General features: G+C 52.8%; 1 protein-coding gene and 1 long non-coding RNA gene across 8 annotated transcripts in view; one reads left to right on the top strand and one right to left on the bottom strand.

Annotated features, from left to right (window-relative positions):
* The first annotated feature begins 1,355 nt into the window (after positions 1-1,355).
* LOC141409794 (uncharacterized) lies at positions 1,356-6,539 on the top strand. The gene is made up of 2 exons (XR_012431972.1): positions 1,356-1,578; positions 2,520-6,539. It is a non-coding gene; the product is annotated as an uncharacterized lncRNA (long non-coding RNA).
* Positions 5,404-26,606, bottom strand: part of UBASH3A (ubiquitin associated and SH3 domain containing A) — a 46,441-nt gene continuing 25,238 nt past the window's right edge. For 3 of the 7 annotated variants that reach the window (XM_045389336.3, XM_045389337.3, XM_074033968.1), the window contains 8 exons: positions 26,309-26,432; positions 20,400-20,499; positions 17,526-17,648; positions 15,632-15,724; positions 10,554-10,698; positions 9,730-9,836; positions 8,718-8,827; positions 5,404-6,031 (listed from right to left, as the gene is read on the bottom strand). In XM_045389336.3, coding sequence (XP_045245271.2) covers positions 5,894-6,031; positions 8,718-8,827; positions 9,730-9,836; positions 10,554-10,698; positions 15,632-15,724; positions 17,526-17,648; positions 20,400-20,499; positions 26,309-26,432 — 940 coding nt within the window. In that variant the 3' untranslated portion in view covers positions 5,404-5,893. Of the gene's footprint in view, positions 6,032-8,717; positions 8,828-9,729; positions 9,995-10,553; positions 10,699-15,615; positions 15,725-17,525; positions 17,649-20,399; positions 20,500-24,819; positions 24,913-26,308; positions 26,433-26,606 lie in introns of those variants that run through there. The other 4 variants (XR_006696987.3, XR_012431971.1, XR_012431970.1 and 1 more) reach the window with 3 other exon arrangements.

Genomic DNA, 26,606 nt, shown 5'->3' on the forward strand with positions numbered 1-26,606 from the left:
GGGTTATGATCAAACACTGCGCTTGGAGTCAGGCTTGTGCAGGAGTGGGGGTGGTTAGGTGGAAGGAGCATGGAGCAGTAAACTCATGTTGCATCCCTGCAACATCATGGCAAGGTATGTATGTGAGTAAATAACAATACAGTGTCCAGCTGCAGTGGCTCATACCTGTAATCCCGGCACTTCGGGAGGCCGAGGCAGGTGGATCACGAGGTCGCCTCCAGGGATGCTCAGGTAGAAGATGCTCCCTGTTCATCTCACTTCAACCCTGGGGCTTCCTATGAGGTCTCGAGACTGAGGAAACTCTTAACTCTAGTGGTAAAAACAGGAGTTCACTATTCTTACGGAATAAGCAAAGCAAGAGGACTAGCTCAGCAGATGTGAGAATAATCCGCCAGGACCTCAGAGGGTCAGCCAGGGGTGACGTCAGCTTTCCGCAGCAAGATGGCGCCCGCCAGCGGCGTCCCTGTCTGTCGCCATCTCTGCTGTCTTCTCGTAACCTCACGTGTTGGCAGAGGAGGTGTCGTTACGTGCTCGCTGGCTTATGAGTCCACGGCCCACACCTTCCAATGAAATATAAGCTCATGCAGAGTGAGCTTGTATCTGACCCACTGCGGCTGTCCCAGCCGTGCTAATGGCACCCAGGCATTCCCTCAGAAACGTCTGCTGAGTGGGTGACTGAGCGGCGGACTCCACACACGGGGGCCGCGGTGAGGAAGGATGAACTCTTCCCAGTGCTGAGCCTGAGGAGGGAGCGTGGGCGAGGAGGAAGGGTGGGCTGAGGCGGGAGCGTGGGTTGAGGCGGGAGCGTGGGCTGTGGATGGAGCGTGGGCTGAGGCGGGAGCGTGGGCTGTGGATGGAGCGTGGGCCGAGGTGGGAGCGTGGGCTGTGGATGGAGCGTGGGCCGAGGCGGGAGCGTGGGCCGAGGCGGGAGTGTGGGCCAGGAGGGAGCGTGGGCTGTGGATGGAGCGTGGGCCGAGGCGGGAGCGTGGGCCTAGGCGGAAGCGTGGGCCGAGGCGGGAGCGTGGGCTGTGGATGGAGGGTGGGCTGAGGAGGAGCGTGGGCTGAGGCGGGAGCGTGGGCTGAGGCGGGAGCGTGGGCTGTGGATGGAACGTGGGCTGTGGATGGAGCCTGGGCTGTGGATGGAGTGTGAGCTGAGGAGGGAGCGTGGGCTGTGGATGGAACGTGGGCTGTGGATGGAGCCTGGGCTGTGGTTGGGCAGACAACAGGGCGGGCTCATGGGCAATCAGGAGGGGTCCTCTGTAACAGACGCCCATACACCCTTGTTGGGAACCAGGTCGCACAGCAGGAGGTGAGCAGTGGGTGGGTGAGTGAGTGAAGCTTCGTCTGTATCTACAGCCACTCCCCATTGCTGTCATTACTGCCTGAGCTCCGCTTCCTGTGAGATCAGCGGTGGAATTAGTCTCACAGGAGTGTGAACCGTGCATGTGAGGGATCCAGGTTGCACGCTCCTTATGAGAATCTAACGCCTGATGACCTGTTACTGTCGCCCATCACCCCCAGATGGGACTATCTAGTTGTGGGAAACAAGCTCAGGGCTCCCACTGATTCTACATTATGGTGAGTTGTGTAATTATTTTATTACATATTATGATGTAATAATAGAAACAAAGTGCACAATAAAAGTAATTGCACTTGAATCATCTCAAAACCATTCTCCACCCCAACCCCGGTCTGTGGAAAAATTGTCTTCCACGACACTTGTCCCTGGTGCCAAAAGGCTGGGGACTGCTGCTCTATGAGAGGGCCTGCTGCTAGGCTGTGAAACCCCCTGAAAAGAAGGACAAATGCCAGGCTCTTGGTAATGGGAGGACATTACCAGGGCAGAAACACCCAATGTGAAGCTCTATGTGGTGAATTTCTATGTGTTGGTTAATTTCGTGCGTGAATTTGACTGGGCCGCAGGGTGCAAAGATGTTTGACCCAGCGTCACTCTGGGGGTGTATGAGGTGGTTTCTGGATGAGATGAACATTCGAATCAGGAGATTGTCAAGCAAACGGCTCTCCCCAGGGTGGGTGGGCCTCATCCAATCAGTTGAAGGTCTGAATGGAACAAAAGGCTAAGAGGAAACTCCTCATGCCTGACGGCCTTTGAACTGAGGCATTGACTTTTTCCTGCCATTGGACTTGAATGAAAACACCGATTCTTTCTGGGTCTCAAGCCTACTGGCCTCCAGACAGGAGGCCAACAGCTCCTACAGATGGTGAGGCTTCTCAGCCTCTGTAACTGTGTGAGCCAATCCCCCTCTCTCCTTTCCTCTCCCAGCCTGTATCTGTATGTTTGTATCTATATGGATGTGGGTCCTGTTTCCTACTGGCTGTTTCTCTGGAGAGCTCTGGTTCCTGCACTCTCTTTTGCTGTTTGTGGCTCTAAGTCACAGTATGTTAAAGTTCGGGTTTAAGAGTGTGCACGCTGCCGCGCCTAAATATGTGGGAATAAGTACAAAAATCCTTTACATCATCAGATGTGTTTCATCAAATGGGCTATTTTCTCTCCACAGGCTAAGCTGCAAGTTCTTTGGAGTCGAAGGACCAGTAACTTTGCCCTCACCTGCCCCCTACTGGTCCACTCACCAGGACACCAGGCAGGACGTTTGTTCCACCCTGACTGTGAGGCAACCCCCTGGGGATCCTGCTAAGACACAGCTGCTGACATGGGAGATGGGGGCGCCTGAGGCCCTGCATTTCTAACACGCTCCCAGGCAATGCCCGTAATCCTGGTCCTCAGGCCAGAGTCTGAGAAGCAAAAAAAAAATAAATAACTTATAGGGCCCCTTGCCTTTCCTCAAAGTCTGGTTATATTTTCTAGGTAATAAGTGCTATTAGTACCTGAAAAGGAGAACAAAATGGTTTAAGGATAGCTGGAGGCAAAGAAAATGCAGCGTCTTCTAAAATCACTAACTCAGAAAAACGGGCTGCCTCTCCGGGGAGACACTTGGGAGGAGAGTGAACTTCGGTGAGCTCATTCGCAGGCATTTCTCCTTCGGGATTTACATTGCTTTTGTGCGTAGCTTCTTTGGAAAATTGCTTGGTTTATTGTCCTCACACAGTTTTGTCTCATTATGGGACACAATGAAAGAGAATGAGTTAATGGTTGAAAGAAATACATTTTGGAGAGAGAAGGAGAAACATGACATTTCCAGATCATTAATTTTTTAATGACTTCTTAGAGAACTTCCTTGTTTGAAGATTTCATCAGGAAGATGGCATACGTGCATGCGTGTTTCTTAATTTATTTTTGTGGCCTTAAGTCCTAGGAAAAAATGGTACTGGACAACTGAAAGTGGCATTTACTTGAAACCACACAGGAGTAAGTACATCATAATTCTGGGAGTTTGCTGTGGCAACTTGCAAAGGCCTTTCACACAGCTGGACACCTGTCACTTTTCGTGAAGAACCCCCATGCGCTGGCAGACAGCGGCTGCACACACATTCAGGAGATTGCAAGAAGTAATTTCCAACAGCAAATGAGACATTAATTATTCAATGCAGATAAACATCAACAACGGCGCTTCATCCGAAGGAATTCCACTGGGATCCAGGGGCTCTGCGTTAAAGCTCAGTTCAGTCTTCTGCACATGGTGACCTCAGACACAGTGTCTGTGCCTCAGGCTCACCGCTGTAAAATCATGCGGCCTGTCAATGGGTCCACGTCACCTGCAGCTTCTTAGCCCTCATTCTGAGGACATGATATGCCCTCTTAGCAGCGAGCCCTGGAGGGGCTGACTTGCAGCAGTGTTTGCCAGTTCCCATGGTGAGTGGGGTGCACGCTCTGCTCTCTGTGGCTGTGCCAGCTTCAAACTTCTTTATGTTCGGACACAGAAAAACTGCATCACTAGCGAAATAAAACAAGGAGCAGACAGATGTGTCTTTTTCTCAGGAGGTCGTGTTTGATTGACTAAAACAGCGAGGAACCTTTTATTGGGTCTGGCCTCCTGTGCGTCCTACACGATGTGGGCTGGTTCCATCACAGCCCACCGTGTTCACCGTCTTTATTTCTGTAAGAGCTCCCTGTGTGTGCTGCCCTCTGCTTGCCTGGGTGCTCACAGCGGGAGGCTGAGGGTGTAGCACAGGTCCTTCCTGCCCTGGTTCTGCATTCACACCATAAAAGGCACTTACAGAGCCACTACCACAGCCCCAAACTGCAATCATGAAATAATACCTGCATTGGATCGGGGGGCTAGAAAAGATGAAAGATCGATGGACTGTCACTGCTCCATGCTAGGATCTCTGCCTGCAGCACGAGGCACCACACGTGTGGGCTGTGGGAGCAGGCGTGACCTGTGGGCTGGGGCATGAGACTCCCGACTGGGGAGACCCCATCCCCTGCTGGACCAGCTTCCTTAGCATAACCATCATGGAAAGACTCCACTTTGCTGGTGGCCCTTCTTTTGGGGCCCCGTTAAATCGGGGGAGCCTACTTCTCCCACTGGCAAAGTCCTCTTCTCTCCTGTACATGATTGGAAACAAGAATAGGAGAAGGCAAAAAAGGCCTGCAAGGGGAGTGTCTCAAATCCCTATGTCTGAGGCCTTGTAGGAGCAGCTCTGCTGTGCTTGGAAGGATTGGGGTATGTTATGGCAGGCTACAGGATAACCCTCAAAGATGTTCACGTCCTAATCCCCGGGACAAGGGAATATGCAACTTTATGTGGCAAAAGGAAATTTGCACTTGTGGTTAAGGCTCGTGAGATGAGAATTCATCCTGGGTTATGGGGTGGGCCTGATGTCAACACAAGGGCCTTTGTAGGAGGGAGGCAGGAGGGTCAGAGGCAGAAGGCGATGTGGCTGTGAAGGCAGAGATCGAGAGAGCTTGGAGACTGCTATGCCGCCGTCCTTGAGGAGGGAGGGTGCAAGTGGCCTCTAAAAGCGAGAAAAAGCAAGGAAAGGATCCTCTCCTGGAGCCTCCAGAAGGAATGTAGCCTGCTGACAAAATTCCGACCTCCGGAACTGTAGGAGAGTAAGCGTGTGTGTGTGTGCATGTGAACATGTGTGTGCCTGTGTGTGCATGTGTTTGTGTGTGTGCATTGCATGTGTATGCCTTCATGTGCGTGTGTGCGAGTGTGTGCATTTGTATGTGCTCGTGTGCATGTATGTGTCTGCATGCGTGCATGTATGCATGTGTGTGTGTGTGCTTGCTTGTGTACCTGCACGTGTGCATGCGTGCGTGTGCATGTGCATCTGTGTGCGCATGTGTATGTGCATGTATTTGTGTGTGTGCGTGCACGTGTGTGCCTGTGTGTGTATGCATATGTGCGTGTGTGTATGTGCGTGTATGTGTGTGTGAATTTTGTGTTCTTTCCATGACCACCAGTTTTGTAGTCATTGGTTACAGCAACCACAGAGACATAGTAACATGAGTGTTGACAGCACTGAACAGCAACCCAGTTTTGAGCTGGTAGACGGTATTCTGGGCCCATTTTATTGACTATTACACCTGTTTTAGCCCATGTGGATATGGCTAAAGAGTGATGGACGCAGAAAAAGAAAAAACGATTGGGAATTTAATGATCAGACCATGGAAAATGAAGTGGTTAGATCCTTCGTGTGTGGTGAGTCTTTAATTCCTGGAATTTAGAGTCCCGAGCAGTTGTGTCCCCAGCTGCAGACACTCGGTGTACGTGCTTCAGGGTGGCGTCCTCACCCAGCCATCTGCCCTGTGCTTCCCACAGCTGAGCTGGTGGAGGATGGGTCCACAGATGGGAGTTACAAAGGCGAAAGCCGGAGGGAAATATTCCGGAATATAAAAGTGCGTCTTGTGCTTTTACAAATCACATTGGGTGAGACTAAGACGCCTCTGGAAAGAGCAGCATCTCCCAGCCTCTGCACGTGGTTTCTGCCTCTCCACTCTGAGGTTATGAGAACATCACCGTGGCTCTCAGTTGCCTGAGATCCAGTTCCTCCAGTTAAATGCTGCGTTCGCCCCGTGGGTGAGGGTCTTCACTGGTGGGTTCACCAACTCCCATTTTCCTTCCTCTTTATTTTCTTCACAGAAGCACATGCCCAGGGAAGGGATCTAGAATGGAGTTTTAAATCACTTGTTAATATCTTACAAGTCCATCAACTTCAGACTATCTCCAAAGCCAATGGTCAGGTGCTCCTCTATTTTGGAGGGTCTGTGACTGCCCAGGCTGGCACTGCCACCATCAAATGGCACCAACATCTGCCCAGGTGGTGCCCCATGGGGGATGTCCCCTAGCCAGGGGACACTGGGTAATTCTGGAGACATTTCTGATTGTCACAACTGAGGATGGAGGTGCTGCCGACACCTAGCAGGCAGAGGTCCTACAAGGTGGTGCATCCTACAATGCACAGAACGACCCCCACCACAAAGGTCTGCAGGCCGAGGTGGGGATTGCTGTCCACCACTTAAGGAGTGACTTATGTTCTCACATTCAGCATCACAAAAAGACACAGACATTGAGTTTTCAGACCCAAAAGAAAAGCACAAAGTGAACCTTTCGACCTCCATCCCTTCATCTGTGAAATGCATGTGTGAGAATAAAGCTTTGTGGTGAAGCCTTTTTTTTGTCTTTTGCTTTTCTTTTTTTCCGTCCTCTTTCTAATGTCTAGAAATTCCTCAGGCAGATGAAATTTACAAAAATGCCAACGGGCAGGGGGATCCGAGCGAGGCTGGTGTTGACTCTGGGGCGATTCTCTCCTCATGCTTGTAGAGGCTGTGGGCAGGGGGCGGTGATGGGCTGGCCGGGGAGGGTCCTGAGTGCTCCCTTTCCAGCTGCCCTGATATGGGGACCTATCTTTTGGCAGAGCCCCCTTTGCATTTTCTGATACGCATGAGCAAGTCCAGCTTATTTTGGGGTGGGGGCAGGGTGGACACCACGTGATAAGAAAGTCCAGGAGCTTGGAAGTTCCAGATTGGCATCTATGGAAGGGGGTGAAGGGTCCAAGGAGCCGGTGGAGCTTTGGCCACAAAGGCTCATGGGTTTGGGGAATTGTCAGCAGCTGCCGTGTGCCGTGCTGCCACCCTTGGTTACAGGGACCCCCAGGAGCGCCTGGGGCTGGGGGCTTGGTATGTGTATATGGGGCTGTGGGAAGGCGGGCAGGGACAGGAGGGATGCACCAGAGCACGTGTGTGGGAGACCCATTTGCAGAAAGAAGCAAAAGCAGCACTTTGGGAGCAGGTGGTGCCGGGGCTGCCCGGACAGTCCCCAGGAAAATCCATGCAGACCTCTACCAGTGTGGCCTGGGGGGGTTGAGCAGCCCTGTTTGGACAATGCTCACCTGGTGGCTCAGGAACCCAGAGCGCTTGGAAACGTCTGGATCATAATTGGGACACACCACCCTGGAGACACTTTGCCGGGGAAGCCTGTTTCTACTCAGGTGCAGAGGAAAATGGAGCAAGAAAGGGGGATTCGGGTGTCTGATGCCAACTTGCTGAGTGACAATGACCCGTGGCAGGCATGCTCCTCGTGTGCATAAGCTCTCATCCAGCTGCTGAGGCAGGTGCAGCTAGAGAGCTAAGCCCTCCTGCAGGTGCCTGGCTGGCATCACTGAACTGGGCCTGGGAGTTGGGCTCCTCTGAAGCCCCCGACCGCTTGGGGGGACTCAGCAACACCCTCTCTTGCCCACAACTTATGGTGAACAAGCTGTGGCCAGTGTGGTCCTGTGGCAGTGCTGTGTGGAGAAACCAGGTCAGGGCCTCAAGCCCTTCTGATGCCAGGCATTGTCCGTGCTGCACGTGCTGCCTGGGCACTGACCAATGGACTCATTACCATGGGGAGTCCAGCCTTGAGTAGATCTGCAGGGAAGGGCTGGGCCTGGGGCGGGATCTACACTCCTGAGTTTGCCTGCCTCAATTCACCCATGGACTGGACGGCACCCTCTCGCTTTGCTGGGTGATAATCAAGGTTGTTCAAGATGCCACTTGTGCATTATCCTCTGTTTGTCATTCACAAGGCCCTTGCCAGCACCTGAGCACTCTGACAGCTACAACTAGCTCAAGCTTGTTCCGTGCTGGGTGACTCCAAGGGCAAGAGGATCAAGGGGCTCCTCTTCATCCACCAGCCACCCTGCCCCAGGTCCCCAGAAGAGGCCAGAAGTGAGTACTACTGTCGTTTCTTCCCTCCTCATCCAAACTGCTGACTCCTTCCTGAACTGTCTGTTTTTCTTTTTTTTTTTTTTGGGACAGAGTCTCGTTCTGTCGCCCAGGCTGGAGTACAGGGGTGTGATCTCGGCTCACTGCAAGCTCCGCCTCCTGGGTTCACGCCATTCTCCTGTCTCAGCCTCCCAAATAGCTGGGACTATAGGCGCCGCCACCACGCCTGGCTAATTTTTGTATTTTTGGTAGAGACGGGGTTTCACCATGTTAGCCAGGATGGTCTTGATCTCCTGACTTCATGATCCGCCCATCTTGGCCTCCCAAAGGGCTGGGATTACAGGCGTGAGCCACCACGTCCGGCAGACTGTCCATTTTTCTATGAGAGCTGCAAGGGGTTATGGTGTGAGCTGACTGGTAAAAAATTGGCAAGTGACCAATGATGAGGATGACTGACCTATCCACCAGCCCCGGCCCGAAGTCGCCCTTCACCCAAGAGCAGGTGGGCACAGTCTCCAGGGGCATGTGGATCCTGGCGGCCCTGGGCCTGCCGGACACTTGTTTTCGTTCTGAGAAGTGGATGTGATAAACCTGTGTCTTCGGGGTGCTTGACTTTGCAGCCGAAGAGCCAAGAGTGGGCACGTACCTTTCTCACGAGCTGGGCAAAATCCCCACATTCCCGGGGCGGCAGCCCGAGCAGTGGCCGCGTGCAGGAGTCCAGCGCGGAGCCGTGACTCACGATGAGGATGACGCCCGCTGTGTGAAACAAGAACACCTCCAGGTCAAAGCAGCCCCAGAGAGCACCTTTTGTTAGACCAGGGTCCCCAAACTGGTGGGGGCAGAGCTACCTCAGAGTGCCCCGAAGCCTGGCGAGACCCCCGGGCTAGAAGTAGTGTGGCTGGTAACCGCTTAGTGAAGCCTGCATCCCACCCTCGCTCGTGGATTCCCCTGTACTCAGCAGCTGCCCACCAGCCTCAGGGAGGCCTAGGAAGTGAGCTGAGCCACCCCCGTGGTGGCCGGCTGCCTCGGTCCCGTCAGCCACAGACTGGGATGTAGCGGTGGCTGCCGCCCAGGCTGACTCACTTGAGAAAGGTCAGCCGTTGGTTTTATCACACGAGCCTGCTACGACTCCTGCTTTAGATAAGAACGCCTGGGACCACGGGCCGAGTGGGCCTCGCTCAGGTGACGCGCGTGTCCCTGCCAGCTTGGGGGAAGGTGTGGGAAGCCAGTGCTTCTGCATGTGCTTCATCCAGGACAAAGCAATACGGGAGGGTTAGGAGACCCGTGTGATGGTCAGGGAAGGGGGCTCCACCTGGAAGTTGGTTGTTCTTTCTCTCTGTCTCTTTTGTTTCCCAGGAAGCTGCCTCGAATCCCTTGGACACGGGTGGTTTGTGCTGACCCTGCTGGCCTGGGTCCCATCAGCACTCAGTACCAGGATTGGGGGGTCTCGGGGCCTGGGCGGCAGGGGAGTGCATGTCTGTGCACGTGGTTACTGCAGCGGTAGCAGCAGCGATGAACACTTTGTTGCTGGAGAATGGGGGGTGGGGGGCAGGGGAAGTGGGGGCATTCATCGGTTCCGAAAATTGGCCAATTTCCATCTCAGAGGTAATTCCCCGAGCCCCAGGGGCTGTTCATACAGAGGATGGTGAGGCACTTACTGTCCTGCGGGCAGGTGTTGACGATTTGCACCACGCTCGCCGTGCACCTGTCCACGTACTCCTGGTAGCTCTCGGCCGGCATGAGGGCAGACAGGGGAAATGCGGGCCTGGAAGGAGGAGATGGAGAGGCTGCTGCCCTGGCCCTTCAGTAGGGATTAGGAGGGCGCGGCTACGGTTAGCTGGGGAAGGAGAACGTTCTTCCGGGATGGCTCTGCCTCCAGGCAGGCTTGTGGTCAACAGGGAGGCTCCAGTTTTGTGCTGAAAACTGGCAAAGCACTGACAGTCAATCTCCAGCACACATTCTTACTCAACACCAGGAGGGCTCTGCGATGGCAGAGTCAGACATGGGCGGAGAATGACAAAGACTCTCTCCTTGACCAAACTCCAGTCCAGCTCTTCTGAACCTTCTTCTCGATGAGGTCTTGACTCTTGGGCTTCTGTGTCTGTTCTTGCAGAGTGAATTTAGCAAGAACCTCTTACCCTCGAAATCTGATCAAGTTCCTTGTCCTCTACCACCCCCACCAGGTGATGTCTGATCACCTCGGCCTGCCTTTAGCAAGAGTCCCCGTTTAGGTTAGTTTAGCAAGAATGACCCACCTTCTCAGGAATTTTCCATCCACCAACTCCCACCCTGCTCTGTGGCTATAACTCCCCACTTTTCCTTGTATTCGGAGTTGAGCCCCACCTCTCTCCCCTGCTGCAAAACCCAACTGCAGCAGTCCCTCTTGAATAAAGCCTTTCTCACCACTTTAACAGTGTCATGAAAGTTTTCCTTAATAAGAACTGGAAAAGCCCCCGTGGCAGAGAACTTTCGAACAGCATACCTGTAATCAGTGTCGATGTTGAAATTTGCCTCTTTCAGCTCTTCCAGGCTCATGAGGGTTGGGGTGGTTTTTCCAGCTTCCCATTTTGTCCATTCAAAGATTCCAGGTTCCACTCGTATCTTGATTTTTTTCTCCAGTTTGAGTTCTGGACTCAACAGAATACAAGTGTTTATCATCCTCAACATCTACCCTGACTTTGCATAAATAAGTCTCCGTTTAGATCTCAGACCGTCACACACAAGTCTAAATCATACCTTTTAAACAGTGTGATTTTCTTCTTGGCAAATACCGTTCTGTGATTAGGAATAGCCATGCTATTTCTGAGGTCAACACTGATGAGCAGTGGGAAGGTATCAGAGGAGTGATGGCCCCCTGTGTGCCAGGAAGGACCAGAGTCTCCCAAGAGCTGGTGAGTGTCCCAGGCAGCAGGCTCATGCTGGGGCTCACCTGAGCACCCGTGAAACCAGCCCACCACCCGCATCCTCCAACATGGCGGATCCACCGATCAATGGACAAGATGTGACCCATCGCGAAGAATGTTGGCCTCATGAGGCCCTTTCCTGATAAACACTTGCACAGATTGGGCAAGAGGTGAACAATGGAAGGAGCCATCTTCTGGAACATTCTGACTCCCTGCAACTCACACTTCCCGAGCATTCTATATTTTGATTAAAGGAAGAGCCATAAAGTAAGGCCACCTCTTTTTGAGTGGAAAAAGGACCTGAATGTTTTCACTGGGAACTCAAATGCTGGGCATAAAATTAGTTCCTCAAATGTGATTTAGGTCCATGGAAGGCGCTCTTTCATCAAGCATGCTTAGAAAAGAGAGTTAAAGCAAGTTAATCAGGCCCCTGAGTCCTCCCCCATCAGCCAGATACCCTAGTCCTCCCACATCAACCAGGGCCCTGAGTCTTCCCCCATCAACCAGGCCCCCGAGTCCTTCCCCATCAACTAGGCCCCTGAGTCCTTCCTCAACCAGGCCCCCGAGTCCTTCCCCATCAACCAGGCCCCCGAGTCCTCCTTCCTCAACCAGGCCCCCAAGTCCTCCTTCCTCAACCAGGCCCCCGAGTCCTCCTTCCTCAACCAGGCCCCCGAGTCCTCCTTCCTCAACCAGGCCCCCGAGTCCTCCTTCCTCAACCAGGCCCCCGAGTCCTCCTTCCTCAACCAGGCCCCCGAGTCCTTCCCCATCAACCAGGCCCCCGAGTCCTCCTTCCTCAACCAGGCCCCCGAGTCCTCCCTGACTCCTCCCTGCAGTGTGTGGTGTGTGTGTGGGTGTGTGGTGTGTGTGGGTGTGTGTGGTGTGTGGGTGTGTGTGGTGTGTGTGTGGGGCATGTGGTGTGTGTGTATGGCGTGTGGTGTGTGTGTGGTGTGTGTGTATGGCGTGTGGTGTGTGTGCTGTGTGTGTGGCATGTGGTGTGTGATGTGTGTGGTTGTGTGTGGCGTGTGGTGTATGATGTGTGTGGTTGTGTGTGGCGTGTGGTGTGTGATGTGTGTGGTGTGTGTGTGGCGTGTGGTGTGTGATGTGTGTGGTGTGTGTGTAGCATGTGGTGTGTGTGTGGTGTGTGTGTATGGCGTGTGGTGTGTGTGGTTGTGTGTGGCGTGTGGTGTGTGATGTGTGTGGTTGTGTGTGGCGTGTGGTGTGTGATGTGTGTGGTGTGTGTGTGGCGTGTGGTGTGTGTGTGTGGCATGTGGTGTGTGTGTGGTGATGTGTGTGGTGTGTGTGTGTGGCATGTAGTGTGTGTGTGGTGCGTGTGTATGGCATGTGGTGTGTGTGTGGCGTGTGGTGTGTGGTGTGTGGTGTGTGTGTGGTGTGTGGTGTGTGTGGTGCATGTGTGTAGCGTGTGGTGTGTGTAGTGCGTGTGTGTGGCGTGTGGTGTGTGTAGCGTGTGGTGTGTGTAGTGCGTGTGTGTGGCGTGTGGTGTGTGTGGCGTGTGGTGTGTGTGTGGCGTGTGGTGTGTGTGGTGTGTGTGTGTGGCATGTGGTGTGTGTATGGCTTGTGGGTGTGTGTGTATGGCATGTGGTGTGTGTGTGGCGTGTGGTGTGTGTGTGGCGTGTGGTGTGTGTGGTGCGTATGTGTGGCGTGTGGTGTGTGTGGTGCGTGTGTGTGGCATGTGGTGTGTGTGGCGTGTGGTGTGTGGCATGTGGTGTGTGTGTGTGGCATGTGGTGTGTGTGGTGTGTGTATGGCTTGTGGTATGTGTGGCGTGTGGTGTGTATGTGGTGTGTGTGGTGTGTGTGTATGGCATGTGGTGTGTGTGGTGTGTGTGTATGGTGTGTGGTGTGTGTGGTGTGTGTGTATGGCATGTGGTATGTGTGGCGTGTGGTGTGTATGTGGTGTGTGTGGTGTGTGTGTATGGCATGTGTTGTGTGTGTTGTGTGTGTATGGCGTGTGGGTGTGTGTGGTGTGTGTGTATGGCATGTGGTGTGTGTGTGGTGTGTGTGGTGTGTGTGTATGGCATGTGGTGTGTATGTGGTGTGTGTGGTGTGTGTGTATGGCGTGTGGGTGTGTGTGGTGTGTGTGTATGGCATGTGGTGTGTGTGTGGTGTGTGTGTTGTGTGTGTATGGCGTGTGGGTGTGCGTAGTGTGTGTGTATGGCATGTGGTGTGTATGTGGTGTGTGTGGTGTGTGTGTATGGCATGTGGTGTGTATGTGGTGTGTGTGGTGTGTGTGTATGGCATGTGGTGTGTGTGGTGTGTGTGTGTGGCGTGTGGTGTGGTGTCTGTGTATGGCATGTGGTATGTGTGGCGTGTGGTGTGTGTGGTGTGTGTGTATGGCATGTGGTGTGTGTGTGGTGCGTGTGGTGTGTGTATATGGCGTGTGGTGTGTGTGGTGTGTGGTGTGTGTGGTGTGTGTGTATGGCATGTGGTGTGTGTGGCGTGTGGTGTGTGTGGCGTGTGGTGTGTGTGGTGTGTGTGTGGCGTGTGGTGTGTGTGGCGTGTGGTGTGTGTGGTGTGTGTGTATGGCATGTGGTGTGTGTGGTGTGTGTGTGGCATGTGGTGTGTGTGTAGTGTGTGTGGTGTGTGGTATGCGTATGTGCATGCAAGCGTTGTGAGGAGGGACAAGGATTGTGGAAGCCTTGCTTGCCCTGGTGGAGCTGCCTCTGGCCTCCGGCTACACTGCCGTCAGGCCTTTGGGGATTCCTGGGTCCTTTCGTGGTTTGGTCAAATAAGCTGATATTGTTCTTTGGTCTTCATCTGGCTCATTGAGAGCCCAGAGGGGCGGCGAAGCAATTAACATGGGAACCTCCAAGGCAAAGTGAAATAAATCTGCATTTCTGTCTTGTGACCTGAGATGCTGTGCAGGGGCCTGGGGTCCTGTGCCACAATTGGGAGGGAAATGAAAGGATGAAGCTGCAAGACTGAGGTGGGCAGAAGGTGTCTCGACATTTTTAAGTGCGTGGAAGGTGGATCATGGATGCTCCATGCTGATAAAATGGATTTCTGTGCCTCATGAAACTAGAACTGGATTATGGGATGGAAGGTTCAGGAGAGCACAGGACAGGAATGATGAGCCTGAGAGGCTCTGTGGGTGGAGTCAGGTCCGCTCCTGGCCGGGGCTTCCTGGGCACCTGGATTTGAAGGTGCTTTGAGGGAGCCTCTCTGATGGGGTAGAGGGGATCTGAGGACATGGGAACTGGCAATGCACACGTGTGCGATGGATGCACTACTGTTCCAACAGCTCCTACCAGTTGTGGCCCTAGCTCTGATGTGGCCCCATGTGCAAGCCCCAGCAAGACCACCATCTTCGGGATGGCTCCTCCATGGCCCCTCCATTCCTGCCCCTTTCCTGCAGGACACGGCTTCCTGTCTGCCTTGAGCACCCATTCCTTCCACCTGGGACTTGTCATTCCAGCCACGGCAGCCCTGCCATGGTGCAGTGCCAAACTCTGCTGTCTCCAAACAGCCCCCCTCGTGGATCTTGACCCTCACTCGGATCACCTCCTTTCTCCTGCACTCACCTCCCCCGTGCTCGGTCTCCTAGCTGACCCAGTTGGAAGTCCATGGGCACGGTCACCCTCTCACTATGCCCTCAAGTCTTCCCGTCCCCTCTGGCTCCACTGTACTCACAGCTCAACCCCACCCTTAGCTGCATCCCACTCTCCACCCACTCCCGGTCTAAGCTGGAAGAGACCCCCTAGTCCGGCTAATGCATCTCCATTTAAACTCATGCTCACAAACTGTGGGTGGGCTCTGAGTGCTGCCCAGCAGTCACCCTGCATCTCCCAGCCCATGACCTGGGCCCCCTCTCCCTGACAGCCATTCATACCTTTAGCGCACTCCAAACTTCCCACAGTCCCTGCCCCCACTTTCTGCTGGTGGCCCGAATTCCTAAGTCTCTGAGAAAGTCGAGGCAAGCCCTGTCCCTGACATTTGCCCTCCTGCTGCATCTGCATCTGTGTGCTCTGTCCTCTCCCCTGTCACCATGGAGGTCACATGCCCTCTCCCATGTCACCCGTGTTCCTGGCCACAGCCAGTCCCTGCCTGGGGACTGAGATCTCATCCCTCTTCCCAGACAAAGAGGAGCAGGACAGGGTTCAGGCTGAAGGCAGAGCTCAGGCCTCTGGGACAGGCTGCTCTCCTCTGGGCAGAAACTTTCTTCTTCCCGTAGATGGGAGCTGCAGAAGGGTCTGCCCAGGGCTTCCTGACACATATATCAGCCCTTGAGGATGCTGGACAGCTCCACTGGCGCAGTGCATTGCCCTGGGAAAGGTCATGCATTTCAGACTTAGAAGGAACCATGGCAGCTGTTCCCAGCTCTGAAGGTTTCTGAATGCTCCTTTCCAGGTGTATTTTTAAAATGTCTAGCTGATGGAGGCCAAAGAGAAACAGTGTGAGGTCAGGCCCTGGCATTCAGCTACACCAGCCCCTACTGGTCTGACGGTCCTAGTATCCCAGATACGCTCATGGACTCAACGTGCCTGCCAGCATCCTTGGAGGGCTGGCTCATACCTGCCTGATGACTTTGGTGTGGGCATTCATTGCCAGTCATCCAATTCCACCTCCACTCCCTTCCCACTCCCCTTGGAGAATAGCCACAAGGTCAAGGCAGTAGGAGAAGCTCACCGAGGTTCTCACTGACCTTCCAGGATGAGTTTGGCCGTCTGCACACAGCGGAGGGCTGGGGAGGCGAACACAGAGCTGATTCTGATACCACTGTCCAGTAGCGCGTCCCCTGGAAAATAGTGAAAAAGGCAGAAAATGACCCTTCATAATCCTAGCCTCTGATGGCAGATGAGCCACGCGCTCCCTGTGGTAGGCAGGGTCCTCAAAGGGCTCCTGGTTTCCACCCCCTAGTGTGACACACCCTGCACAGCCCCCAAGTATGGGCGGAACCTGTGACCAGGATGATCTGTTGCTCCTGGGACGGTTACATCCTATGGCAGAAGGGAGGGGATCCAAGGTGGGTGGGGCTGACCAAGTTGGTGAGCCCATTAAAAGCAGTGATTATCTCCAGCCAGTCACGGAAAAAAGAGAACTGTGAAGTGAGAAGGATTCAGCAGAACATTCTCCATTGCTGGCTGTAAAGATGGAGGGGACCGCATGGCAAGGAATGTGGGCAGCACCTAGAGCTGGGAGCAGCCCCCAGCTAATAGCCAGCAAGGAACAGACTTCAGTCCTCCCACTGCAAGGATCTGAATTTGGCCAACAGCAGAATGAGTCTGGAAGGAGACTTGAGCTCCCAATGGAAATTCAGTCCAGCAGAGACCTTGACTTCAGGCCTTAAGACCCTCAGCAGAGAAGCAGCCCTGTGGGCCTGGGCTTTGGATCTGCACCACTGTGAGTTCAGAAACGGGCCGGGCTTCACATGTGTGGTCATTTGAGAAGACTCAAGACCCACTGCGGCTCGTGGAAGGACAAGCCTGTACATCGCCTTTCCCCCTGTGATATTGGAAGCCCTGCTCTCAGGGAAATATGGGAGTCCCTACGGCAGAAAAATTGCACAGCCCCAAAGCTGGTGAGCGAGGTTCCAGTGGAGGCTCTTCTGGGTTCAACTGTGTCCCCTCCCCTGCAAAAATGTTAGAGTCCTCACCCTTGGTGCCTTAGAATGTGACTCATTTAGAAACAGGATTTTTACAGAGTGATAAGTTAAAATAAGGGTGTGCACCTCAATCAATTAAATTAGGGTGGGTTCTAATCCAGTATGACAGCGTCCTTCTAAAAGGGGAAATCTGTGCACAGAGACATGCAGAGAAGAGGAGAGGAAGACAAAAGATGTCACCTACGAGCCAGGGACAGAGGCCTGGGACCACTGTCTCCTCTCGACTCATCGTCCTGGCACCTCACAGTGGGAGCCTGGAATCAGCTGTCAGGGAGTGCAGTATTCTCACCACTGCATTCAGCAAGTGCTATAACTATAACTCTATGACTCTATAACTCTATTACTCGGGCTTCCCACCCTGCCCAGAGCAGGTGGCTAAACATTTCTGAGCACACCACTGGGTGGGGGCCCGGGAGAGTGGGCCATGGGGGTCTCTACAATTAACCATTGGGGTAACTTGCTTCTCTGGATTCCATTTTCTGAATTTAGGAAATGAAGACTTGATGAACTCAGTGGTCTCTTCTGTTTAAAAAACCTCAGTTACGTAGAAGCAGAACCGCCAGACATGAAACAGAAGCCCAAAATGACAGATTTGGAAATAAAACCAATGAGAGGATGTGGTTTTCCATTGTAAAGTGAGCTCCTTGGTGCATACAGTGGTTGTTGATTTTTCCTCCCCTCTCTCGTTCTCTCTATGCCTGTCTTTCATTCCTCCCAACTTCCTGAATCATCCATTCCTAGATCAAACCTCTGCACTGCCCCTTTCTTGCTGTGTGACCTTGGGCAAGTTGCTTAACCTCTCTGTGCCCCAGCCTCCTCAACAGACTGGAGACAAAGCTAACACTGTATCAAAGGGTGTGTACCTAGGGCTCAGGCTGGGTAATCATTGTTGCTGTTATTGTTACTTTTCCTACTATACAGCCCTCAAACATACCTGCAATTCTGGACTGGAAAATGCCGCAGGATGATAATGGGGGATCGTTTTCAAAGTCTTTGATCCCATGACTCCGTCTGGGCAGACTACAAGGGAAGTTCAGGTCTGGCCTGTAGTATTTCCCTGAAGTATAAAGAAGCATCAGATGTTCAGTTTCATCAAGTTAGAACAGATTTGTTCCACAAAACCCCCAAGACCAAGACCCACTCTAACAGCAAGGTTATTATTGAAATTATTGTCAACTGTGTTGCTTCTGAATATGCTCTGCAACGTGGCTTCAATTTGAGAAGAAAGTGCTGCTCGGCTGTGCACACAACATTTTCTCAAACGCAGAAAACTTAAGTTTCAGCCCCAGGAACTATGCAACCCTCTTTGTCCTCCCCAAATGCCCCACGAAGATTCACTCTTACATTTTGCTGATAAAGAACCTGATAAAGTATCTCCATGACTGGTTTAGCATAACTCAGTAAGTATCTGAAGTTGCCATCAATGATCCATCCCCCTAGCTTTAAACGTATCCTTCTTGCTCAGGGCACAGAGTGCTTGAACTGGAGATGCCTGTGTTGTGCATTCTTTAGTCAATTGCTTGAAGCCAGGCCGGAAGCTAGGTGGGCTCACTGGGACTCTCTCCCACCAGAGGCTGCCTGGTGTCAGGGTTCACGTGGAGTTTGACCTTGAGTTCTAAGATCTGACAGTCTGGTGGCAAATCCTAGCATCACCATCTCCTCACTGTGCAACCAGAAGCAAATGATTTCATCTCTCTTATCAGTAAAAAACAGGGAAAGAGTAGCAGTTTTGAGGAGCCAGTGAGGTAACACCCATACCCCAGCGTCTGGTGCGAGAGGGAGTGGCCAACAAGTCGGGGGGCTGGTCTCATGTCAGGGTGACTGATTATCCTCACACAGGGCACCACGACACACTGCACCCTCCAGTGCACTCTGGTTTGCCTTCACATTCTCCAAAGGGACCCCAAGCCTCCTGGCTACTAGTAGGTTCCAGCAGCCACACTGACCTTCCTGAGACCTGCTTTGCCATACATAGCAGCCCCTGCCCTTTGCATCCTGGAATATGCCAGGCCCTTTCATCCCGGCCCACTGCCTTGCACAAACTCAGAGTGGGGGTGGGGGGCAGTGGGAGGCAGCAGGGGTCAGCGGGGCACAATGGCTATTTTTCATGCCTATGTTTTAGGTTCCATGTAGGAGTTTTCTGAAGACTCCCTCCCTGGGATTTCCACGGGCAGAGACTCTTGTTTGAAATTAGAGGTGTTTATTCAATGCCAGCATTAGCTGTTGGGAAAGGTAGTTTTAAAATCAGAGAGAAAGTCCATCAATTTTATTGTATTCTCAAAGGCATCTGTGATCCCCGCCAAAATGTCAACACACTCCATTTAGGTACTTTGCTGTCATCGACACTTTAGTTGTGATCACTCTGGAGGCAGAGGGCAGAGCTCAGGAAATGACAAGGATGTGGGCCAAGGTCAGGTCCCGATGGGAGCAGAGTCTGTGTGGAATATGGGGTGAGGTGAGGGGCCCCCTGAGGTTGGTCACCTTGGAGGAGGATGTGGCTATACCTCATTGTGATTTATTAAACCTTGTAATATACAAAACTCAGACAAACTAGATGTCATTCTTTACTTTATCAAGGGCCGCTCTACCTTGGGAAAATATCCGCCAGGAGTTTCCTTTCAGTTGGGGATTTCCAGTGCCTTTAAAATATTTTCCCTTATAAGTGACTTGATCTTTTGTCCAGATGACCAAATATTTTTTCTTTTTCTATGAAGTCCAGTAAGTATTTTTGGTGTTGATTGTTTTGTATTGATTTTCCCCACCATGGACATGGTGTGTCAGTTCAATCTATAGCTTCAGTAATTCAATAGCTAAAACAATTGTTTTATTCCAAGAAAGTTTCTTATATGTTTGTTAATGCATCCTGATAGCCGCCTATTGTCTTATTGTTGCTTCTTTAAGCTCTTGTATCTTTACTTGACCTTGTTTTATAGAGGTGACCATATTATTAGCTCTGTGAGTTCTTGGAAATATGTTTGATCATGATGCTATGTGCTCAGAATCTTTTCTAGTGTGTGGTTGTCATCTGCCAATGGTTTTCCCTACTCATTTCCCACTTTCTTGGGTCTGCTGGGCTTCTGGAGGGGGATCCCGAAAGGATTCAGCTAACCTAGCAACTGTGAATTGGTTCTGTCACTATGTTCAATGCCTTAATTTATGTAATGGGTCATGGCTTAGAAATTGTGACACTATAGGCTTCCTATTAGGAGATGAGCACTGATGTGGACATTGATCATAAGTACAGAGGTTGGCTTGTGGGTATGGGTATTTATAAGCACTGTTCTTACTTCCTGGCATTCAGAGGAGCAAAGCTGGGGTGCACTGGAGGCGTGTTCAAGAATACGTCCATCTGTTAAGCAGCATAGCCAAAAATTACAGCAGTCAAGATTAGGTTGGAGAGGTTCAGAGATGAGACTGAGAGGTACAGCGTGTGCCAGAAGCGGCAGGGTCAGAGACCACAGGTTGGGGTGCATTCACTAATGAAATGCTACATATGTGCTGCTGGGATGAAAAGACCTGTTCAAGCATTCACACTAGCAGATCTGCTTCCTATTGAGAACCATTCCTCCATCATCCACAGAGAAGTTGATGGAAGATTCTTACAGACACCACACACACTCAGATGCATACATGGAACACCCCTGGAGGAAGATGTAGCAGGCACGTTTTCCACATATACGTCTACCCATGGTCATTCTACAGAATGGTGCCTCGGGGGATCTGATGCCATGTAAGGTCATTGAGAAGGAGATCTCATTGGTCAGATCTATAGTGTTTCTGTCCGTACACCCGCCTGAGCGTGACCTACCGTCAGGAGTGGAGCATTGCTGCAGCCATGATTTCCCGAAGATCTGATCCACTCTCTCCCCGTGGCGAACCACCAGCACGCTCTTCCTTGCAACGGTGGCCTGGGCAGGAAGCAAGGCACACGCAGTTTAACACTCAACTCACTGGACTTGCACCTACAGCAGCTCTCCCAGTCACCCAGCAACTGGGAGGGAATCTCTTCCTTCGTTAGTCAATAGCTCAGCCCATTTTGCCCAAATTATTAGAATGAAAGAGGATGTGAAATTGGCAATCTCTTCAATTTCTTCTGACGTTTTATTTCCTGGGCATTCTAACATCAAGGAAATGAAAAGAGACAGGATTGGCCCCTACCATGACACATCTGTTTTTCTACTTTTCTGTCTTTTCTTTTTTTTTTTTTTTTTTTTTTTTGAGACGGAGTCTGGCTCTGTTGCCCAGGCTGGAGTGCAGTGGCCGGATCTCAGCTCACTGCAAGCTCCGCCTCCCGGGTTCACGCCATTCTCCTGCCTCAGCCTCCCGAGTAGCTGGGAGTACAGGCGCCCGCCACCTCGCCCGACTAGTTTTTTTTGTATTTTAGTAGAGACGGGGTTTCACCGTGTTAGCCAGGATGGTCTCGATCTCCTGAACTCGTGATCCACCCGTCTCGGCCTCCCAAAGTGCTGGGATTACAGGCTTGAGCCACCGCGCCCGGCTACTTTTCTGTCTTTTCTAAGTCCTTATTCCCATAGAGACGTCTTAGGACATTATCCCCATCTATATTATAATATGTACTGTTATAATATAGATCATCTATCTGTATATCTAGTCTCCTCTCTTGCTGGCACACTTCTTCTGAGAAGCCCTGCAGGACTGCCCTGGTGTTGGCATGTTGAGGGGCCGTCCTTTTATGGCTTCCAGGTGTGAGTTCTGCTTCTGAGCACTGAGTGGAGAAACCCTCATCCATCCGCTTGCTGTTTTCCCATAGCTGGTCATTCTCTGTGTGGCTGAATGCTAGAGGAAAACAGTATTTTACAGTTTATTTATTTCTTCTTGGCATGAGACTGGCTTTGGTGGTGGCCAGCAGCTTCGAGCTGGGGACAGCAGCTCTCTGGCACGTTCTTCCCTGGCCTCAGGCAGCCTTGCGATGGCCTTGGAGCCTGCCAGTCACAGGGCTCGTGCCCGCCCTGTTTCTGGGAGGCCTGTGCTTTGGGGAAGTAGCCCAAGGGTCATGCTTGGGGCAGGGAGGCCGGCTATCCTTTGGGAGGGGCCTCCTCTGTGTGGGATGGTGTTGGGGGGCTCTGCCCTCAGGGGGTGCTGGGCCACCCTTCTCCCCATGCTGTGCCGGGCTGATCAAGTGGAGGTGCTAGCCTTGAGAGGAACCCACTGCAAATGAGATGGAGAGAGTGAATGAGAGCTGAGGATGGTCCCCCGGGAGCAGAGAGCAGAGTTACAGGGGCCAAGCCAGCTAGAGGCCACCAGGACAGCTGCGTGGAGCATAAGCCCTGCACCAGGACCCTGGAGGGAGACACCAGTCTTGGCTGCTTCCCTGGAGGACACTATTGTACCAGCTGACATTGGCCCCACACCGACATTCCCAGCCCCAGAGCCAGGCCCAGATTATCCAGGGGGGTCCATTTCAGAACAAGAGGTGGGGACCCCTGCAGCAACACAGGCCCAGCGGTGCTGCCCTCTGGCACCCAGGACTTGTGCCTCAGCCTCCCTGTGACACGGCACCACAGGAGGGAGCGTGTCACATGCTGGGACATGAAGCTGCAGTCCACAGCATCCCTGCTTTAGGGAGCTGCAGGTCTTCCTGGGCCAAGAGATGAACATGGAAAGATGAGTCATCGACAGAGACGGTGGGGGCAGAGCGCACAGGGCCTGCCACGGGAGGTGGGCTGCGAGGCCTTCTGGGGACCAAGTCCTGCCTGGAGCCGAGGCAACCAGGGAGGGACAGGGCAGGGAGGACCCCTGGGCAGGAGGCAGCTCAGACAGTCGCTATCCCTACCCTGCTCCCTCTTGGCCACACAGCTCTCTCTAGGCTAAAATGACAGGGCGGCCCTTGTGTGTGTTTTCCTACTGAGCAGGGTAAGGAAGAGAGGTGAGGAGCGGTGAGCCTTGTCCACGTAAACCCTCATACACCAGCCCCAGCATCGTCCTGATTCCCCCAAATCCTAGAGAAGAAAACGCAAACGCCTTTAACATCCAAACAGCCTCGGGGAGGAAGGGACTCATTTTCCACCTGGCCAGTGCAGCTGATCATTCCTGTCTGGACTTGCTTCTGTGAACAGTGATCCAGTCTCGAGGGTCTGCGCTAACTGGCCACGGGCTCTGGCAAGAGTGGTCCCCAGTGGTGTCCCTGCACCTTGGGAAGTGATTGGAAACTACTGGGAATGAAAGGACACCAGAAAGCAGGGTGGGGGCCAATTTCACCTGCCTTGTAAGCGTTCTTGGGGTCAGCACCACAGGCAGCTCCTGCCAGATCTTGTGGATGCCTTGTGAAGTCCACACTGGCCTGGACAATGCAGAATTTCCAGCTGCTGAAATTTATCAGGGCCAGACGGTTCTTGATGGCCCTGACTACATTTGGTAGGTGCATAAACTATGGGATTGGTGAACTGGCGAGAATGTTTGCAGTTGCCATGCAAACACTTTCTTAAGGGTCACGGGGCTGAGTCTTCAAAATGGATAGATGGTGAGGCCAAGTGAATAGTATTGTTTTCCCTTATTGGAGAACTTCAGATGTGTGTTTCAGGATAGAAACACTCATCTGGGGAAGAGCTTCAGGGGAAGGTTTGTCTTGCTGTCTTGCAATTGTGAAGTGTGGCTATGCAGAGGTTGCCTACACTGACACCGAGAGGCAGCACCGACTGCCCCGTCCCAGAATGAATATTAAAACATCCTAGCCCATTAGCCTGTAGAGCGTTGATCTGCAAGTAGGTTGCAAAGCACGCATGTGCTTGGAACCTCATTCTGCCCGGTAACAAAGTCCCCGAAGTTTTGGATTTGGGGTATTTTCTTCCTGGAAGAGCTCAGAGCATTTAAAATGCTCTTCTGTGGCACTTTGCCACAGGAATATGATGGTAAAGCAAAAGAAAGGCCTGTGGGGAGTGGAATGGACTGACCCCTGGGACCTGTGGAATGAGGCAGGGCTGCATACGCTCTTACATGGAAGGTACTGCATTGGTGTCCTGGGGCTGCCGTAACAGGCTGGGTGGTGCAAAGCAACAGACATTTATTCTCTCACAGCTCTGGAGGCTGGAAGTCCAAAGTCAAGGTGTTGGCAGGGCCGTGCTTCCTCTGAGGTTCTAGGGGAGAATTTATTCTTTGCCTCTTCCAGCTCCTGGTGGCCCCAGGCGTTCCTTGGCTTGTGGCCGCATTGCTCCACTCTCTGCCTCTGTGGCTGCATGGCCTTCTCTGCTGCTGTATCAGATTCCCTCTGCTTTTCTCTCATCAGCACACTCGTGATGGGGTTCAGGGCCCTCCTGGATAACCCGGGATCATTTCCCCATTTCAAGACCCTCCACTCAATCCCATCTGCAGAAGCTCTCTTTCCTAATAAGGTCACATGCGCAGGTTCCCGGGCTTAGGGCATCATCTCTGGGGCCATGATTCTGCCTCCCACAGGTGCGTTCTACCAGACCTGCGGCCAGTTGTCTTTCTTATTATAGGGAAGGGATGAAATCCTTATAGAGAAGACCACGTGAGGGGGGTCAGTTCATAGGCAGACGCATGTTCTGTTTTCAGCCATTGAAAGCACGGTTTAGACACAGGCTGAGCTACGAGCGGAGACATCCATTCCAGGCTCTCCCCCTCCTTCAATCCAGAAAGTAGGCCACAGCCCTGGGGAGTCTCGGCTCTCCCAAGTCTGGGCCTTTCTCGCATGGTGAACGCTGATCGCCATTTCACATACACCCAGCTTCACATACACCCAGCTTCACATAACCCAGCTTCACATACACCCAGCTTCACATAACCCAGCTTCACATAACCCAGCTTCACATACACCCAGCTTCACATACACCCAGCTTCACATACACCCAGCTTCACATACACCCAGCTTCACATACACCCAGCTTCACATACACCCAGCTTCACATACACCCAGCTTCACATACACCCAGCTTCACATAACCCAGCTTCACATACACCCAGCTTCACATACACCCAGCTTCACATACACCCAGCTTCACATAACCCAGCTTCAGAGACACATTCTCGATTTCTCAAGAAAAGGCCTCCTCACCTAGCCACCAAGGCAGCAAAGACCTGCCAAGGCCACTTAGCTTTGGCCTGATTTGCACCAGCTGCCAGGAGGCGCCAACAGCGACAGGGACTCTACGTGTGGGTTGACTGTTTAGCTTCCACAGTAGGAGTTTTCTCTGCCACAGTCCTGGAGGCTGGAAGTCAGACATGACGGCGTTGCCAGGGCTGATTCCTTTTGAGAACTCTCTCCAGGGCTTGCAGGTGGCGTCCCCTCCCTGTGTCCTCACAGGATCATTCCTCTGTGTGTGTCTGTTTCCTCATTCCTTCTTCTTATAAGAGCAGTGGTCAGATTGGATCAGATTGCATCATCTGTGTTGCCTCATTTAACCTTAAATACCTCTTTAAAGGCCTTGTCTACAAATACAATCACATTGAGTGGACTGGGGGTAAGCACTTCGAGATAGGCATTTCGGAGGCACACAATTCAATCCGTAACAGAGGGTGAGCGTTGACCTTAAGGTGAGCCCGTGACAAGTCCCGGCAGGGCCTTCCTGTGGTTGTTCTGGAGATTTATGGACCAGGCACCAGGCTGGGCCCTGGGGACTAGGGGATAAGCCAGGGTCCTGCGACCCCACCCTCTGGGCACAACAGTCTCTCCGCACCAGGGGCCTGGCCGTGGTGGGCACTGGATGGCCCATCTCATGTAATCCTGCCAACAATCTGATGGGAGGGTGGTTAGGAGTCTGTGTGCTCTCCGACAAGCTTCCTAGCCTCCATGAGCCCCAGTTTTCAGATCTGTGAAATGGGTAGGGGGCAGGAATAGCACCTGCTGTGTCGACTGGGGATAGCAGGGATGAGAGATCCTAAAGTAACGTGTGCAGCACATGGCAGGGCACAGGCGGGCGAATTTGGGAGCAACAAGGACAGAGAGGCACTGGGTAGCAGGGATGAGAGATCCTAAAGTAACGTGTGCGGCACATGGCAGGGCACAGGCGGGTGAATTTGGGAACAACAAGGACAGAGAGGCATTTCCACCACTGTGGCAACCGGACAAAAGCCAGCAGCAGGTGCAGCCCTTCTTGAGGGCTCCTCTGTAAGGAAGGTGAAGCTTCAGATCTTCAAGGATCAGGGACGCGGCGCCACTTGCTTGCCTTCAGGGAGGCGCTGCCTGCTCCTTGGTGTCCCTGCCTGGCGCCTGCACTCCTGCATGTGCCCCGTGAGGGTGGCCGGCTCGGGGTGCCCTGCTGTGTCCTGGACCCTGGCCTGAGTCTGCTGACCCCCCAGCTTATGCAGAGTTTTGCCTCAAAAGATGAGGGGCCAAGGCATCGGGGCAGGTGACGTCTTGGGGGCCGCTTGGCTCATGAATGAGGGAATGGGGTGAGAACTCGGGATTCTGGGTAGAGCTGTGTCCCTGCCTCTTCTGTGCCCCGTGTCCTGGTGCCATGACTGAAGCTGCCTTGAGGAGCTCGAAGGTGGGGCGTTCTGCTATGGAGGGGTGGCTCCCTGTCTGCCCAGAGCAGACAGACCAAGGCAGGAGCCCCTGGCACCTCAGCACCGGTGGGAGGCTCCCTTGCTGACCTACACCTGGGTCTGTGCTCTAGGGCAGCAGGGAGCATGTGTCTATGGAACAGAAGCTACACCCACGAAGCTGCATCCACCATGAAGTTAACACAAAGTGTGGTTTTGCTTAGTTTACTAAAAAGAAAAAAGGGAATGTTTTATTACCTGCAAGGCCTGTAAGCTGCTAAGACTCCTTGCCGTTTGTGGAAGAAATTCCCCACTGCATCTGCTGCTGGCTTCACTGTCCTTTCTGGAGTTCAGGTCCGTGGCTAGACTGAAGGTGTACATCCTGCGGGGGAAGGAAAGCACGGGTTGAACAGAGGTGAGACCGTGTTGTTGCCATGGAGACCCAGCATCTGGTCATGTATGTACTTGAGAATGTCCTGGACAACCTCCCCAGAAAGGTTCCCATGAGCACAGAATGAAGTAGCGTGTGCGAAGTGCTCAGGCCCCAGGAAGTGTG

This window comes from Macaca fascicularis, chromosome 3, assembly GCF_037993035.2.
Source record: "Macaca fascicularis isolate 582-1 chromosome 3, T2T-MFA8v1.1".
Taxonomy (NCBI): domain Eukaryota; kingdom Metazoa; phylum Chordata; class Mammalia; order Primates; family Cercopithecidae; genus Macaca; species Macaca fascicularis.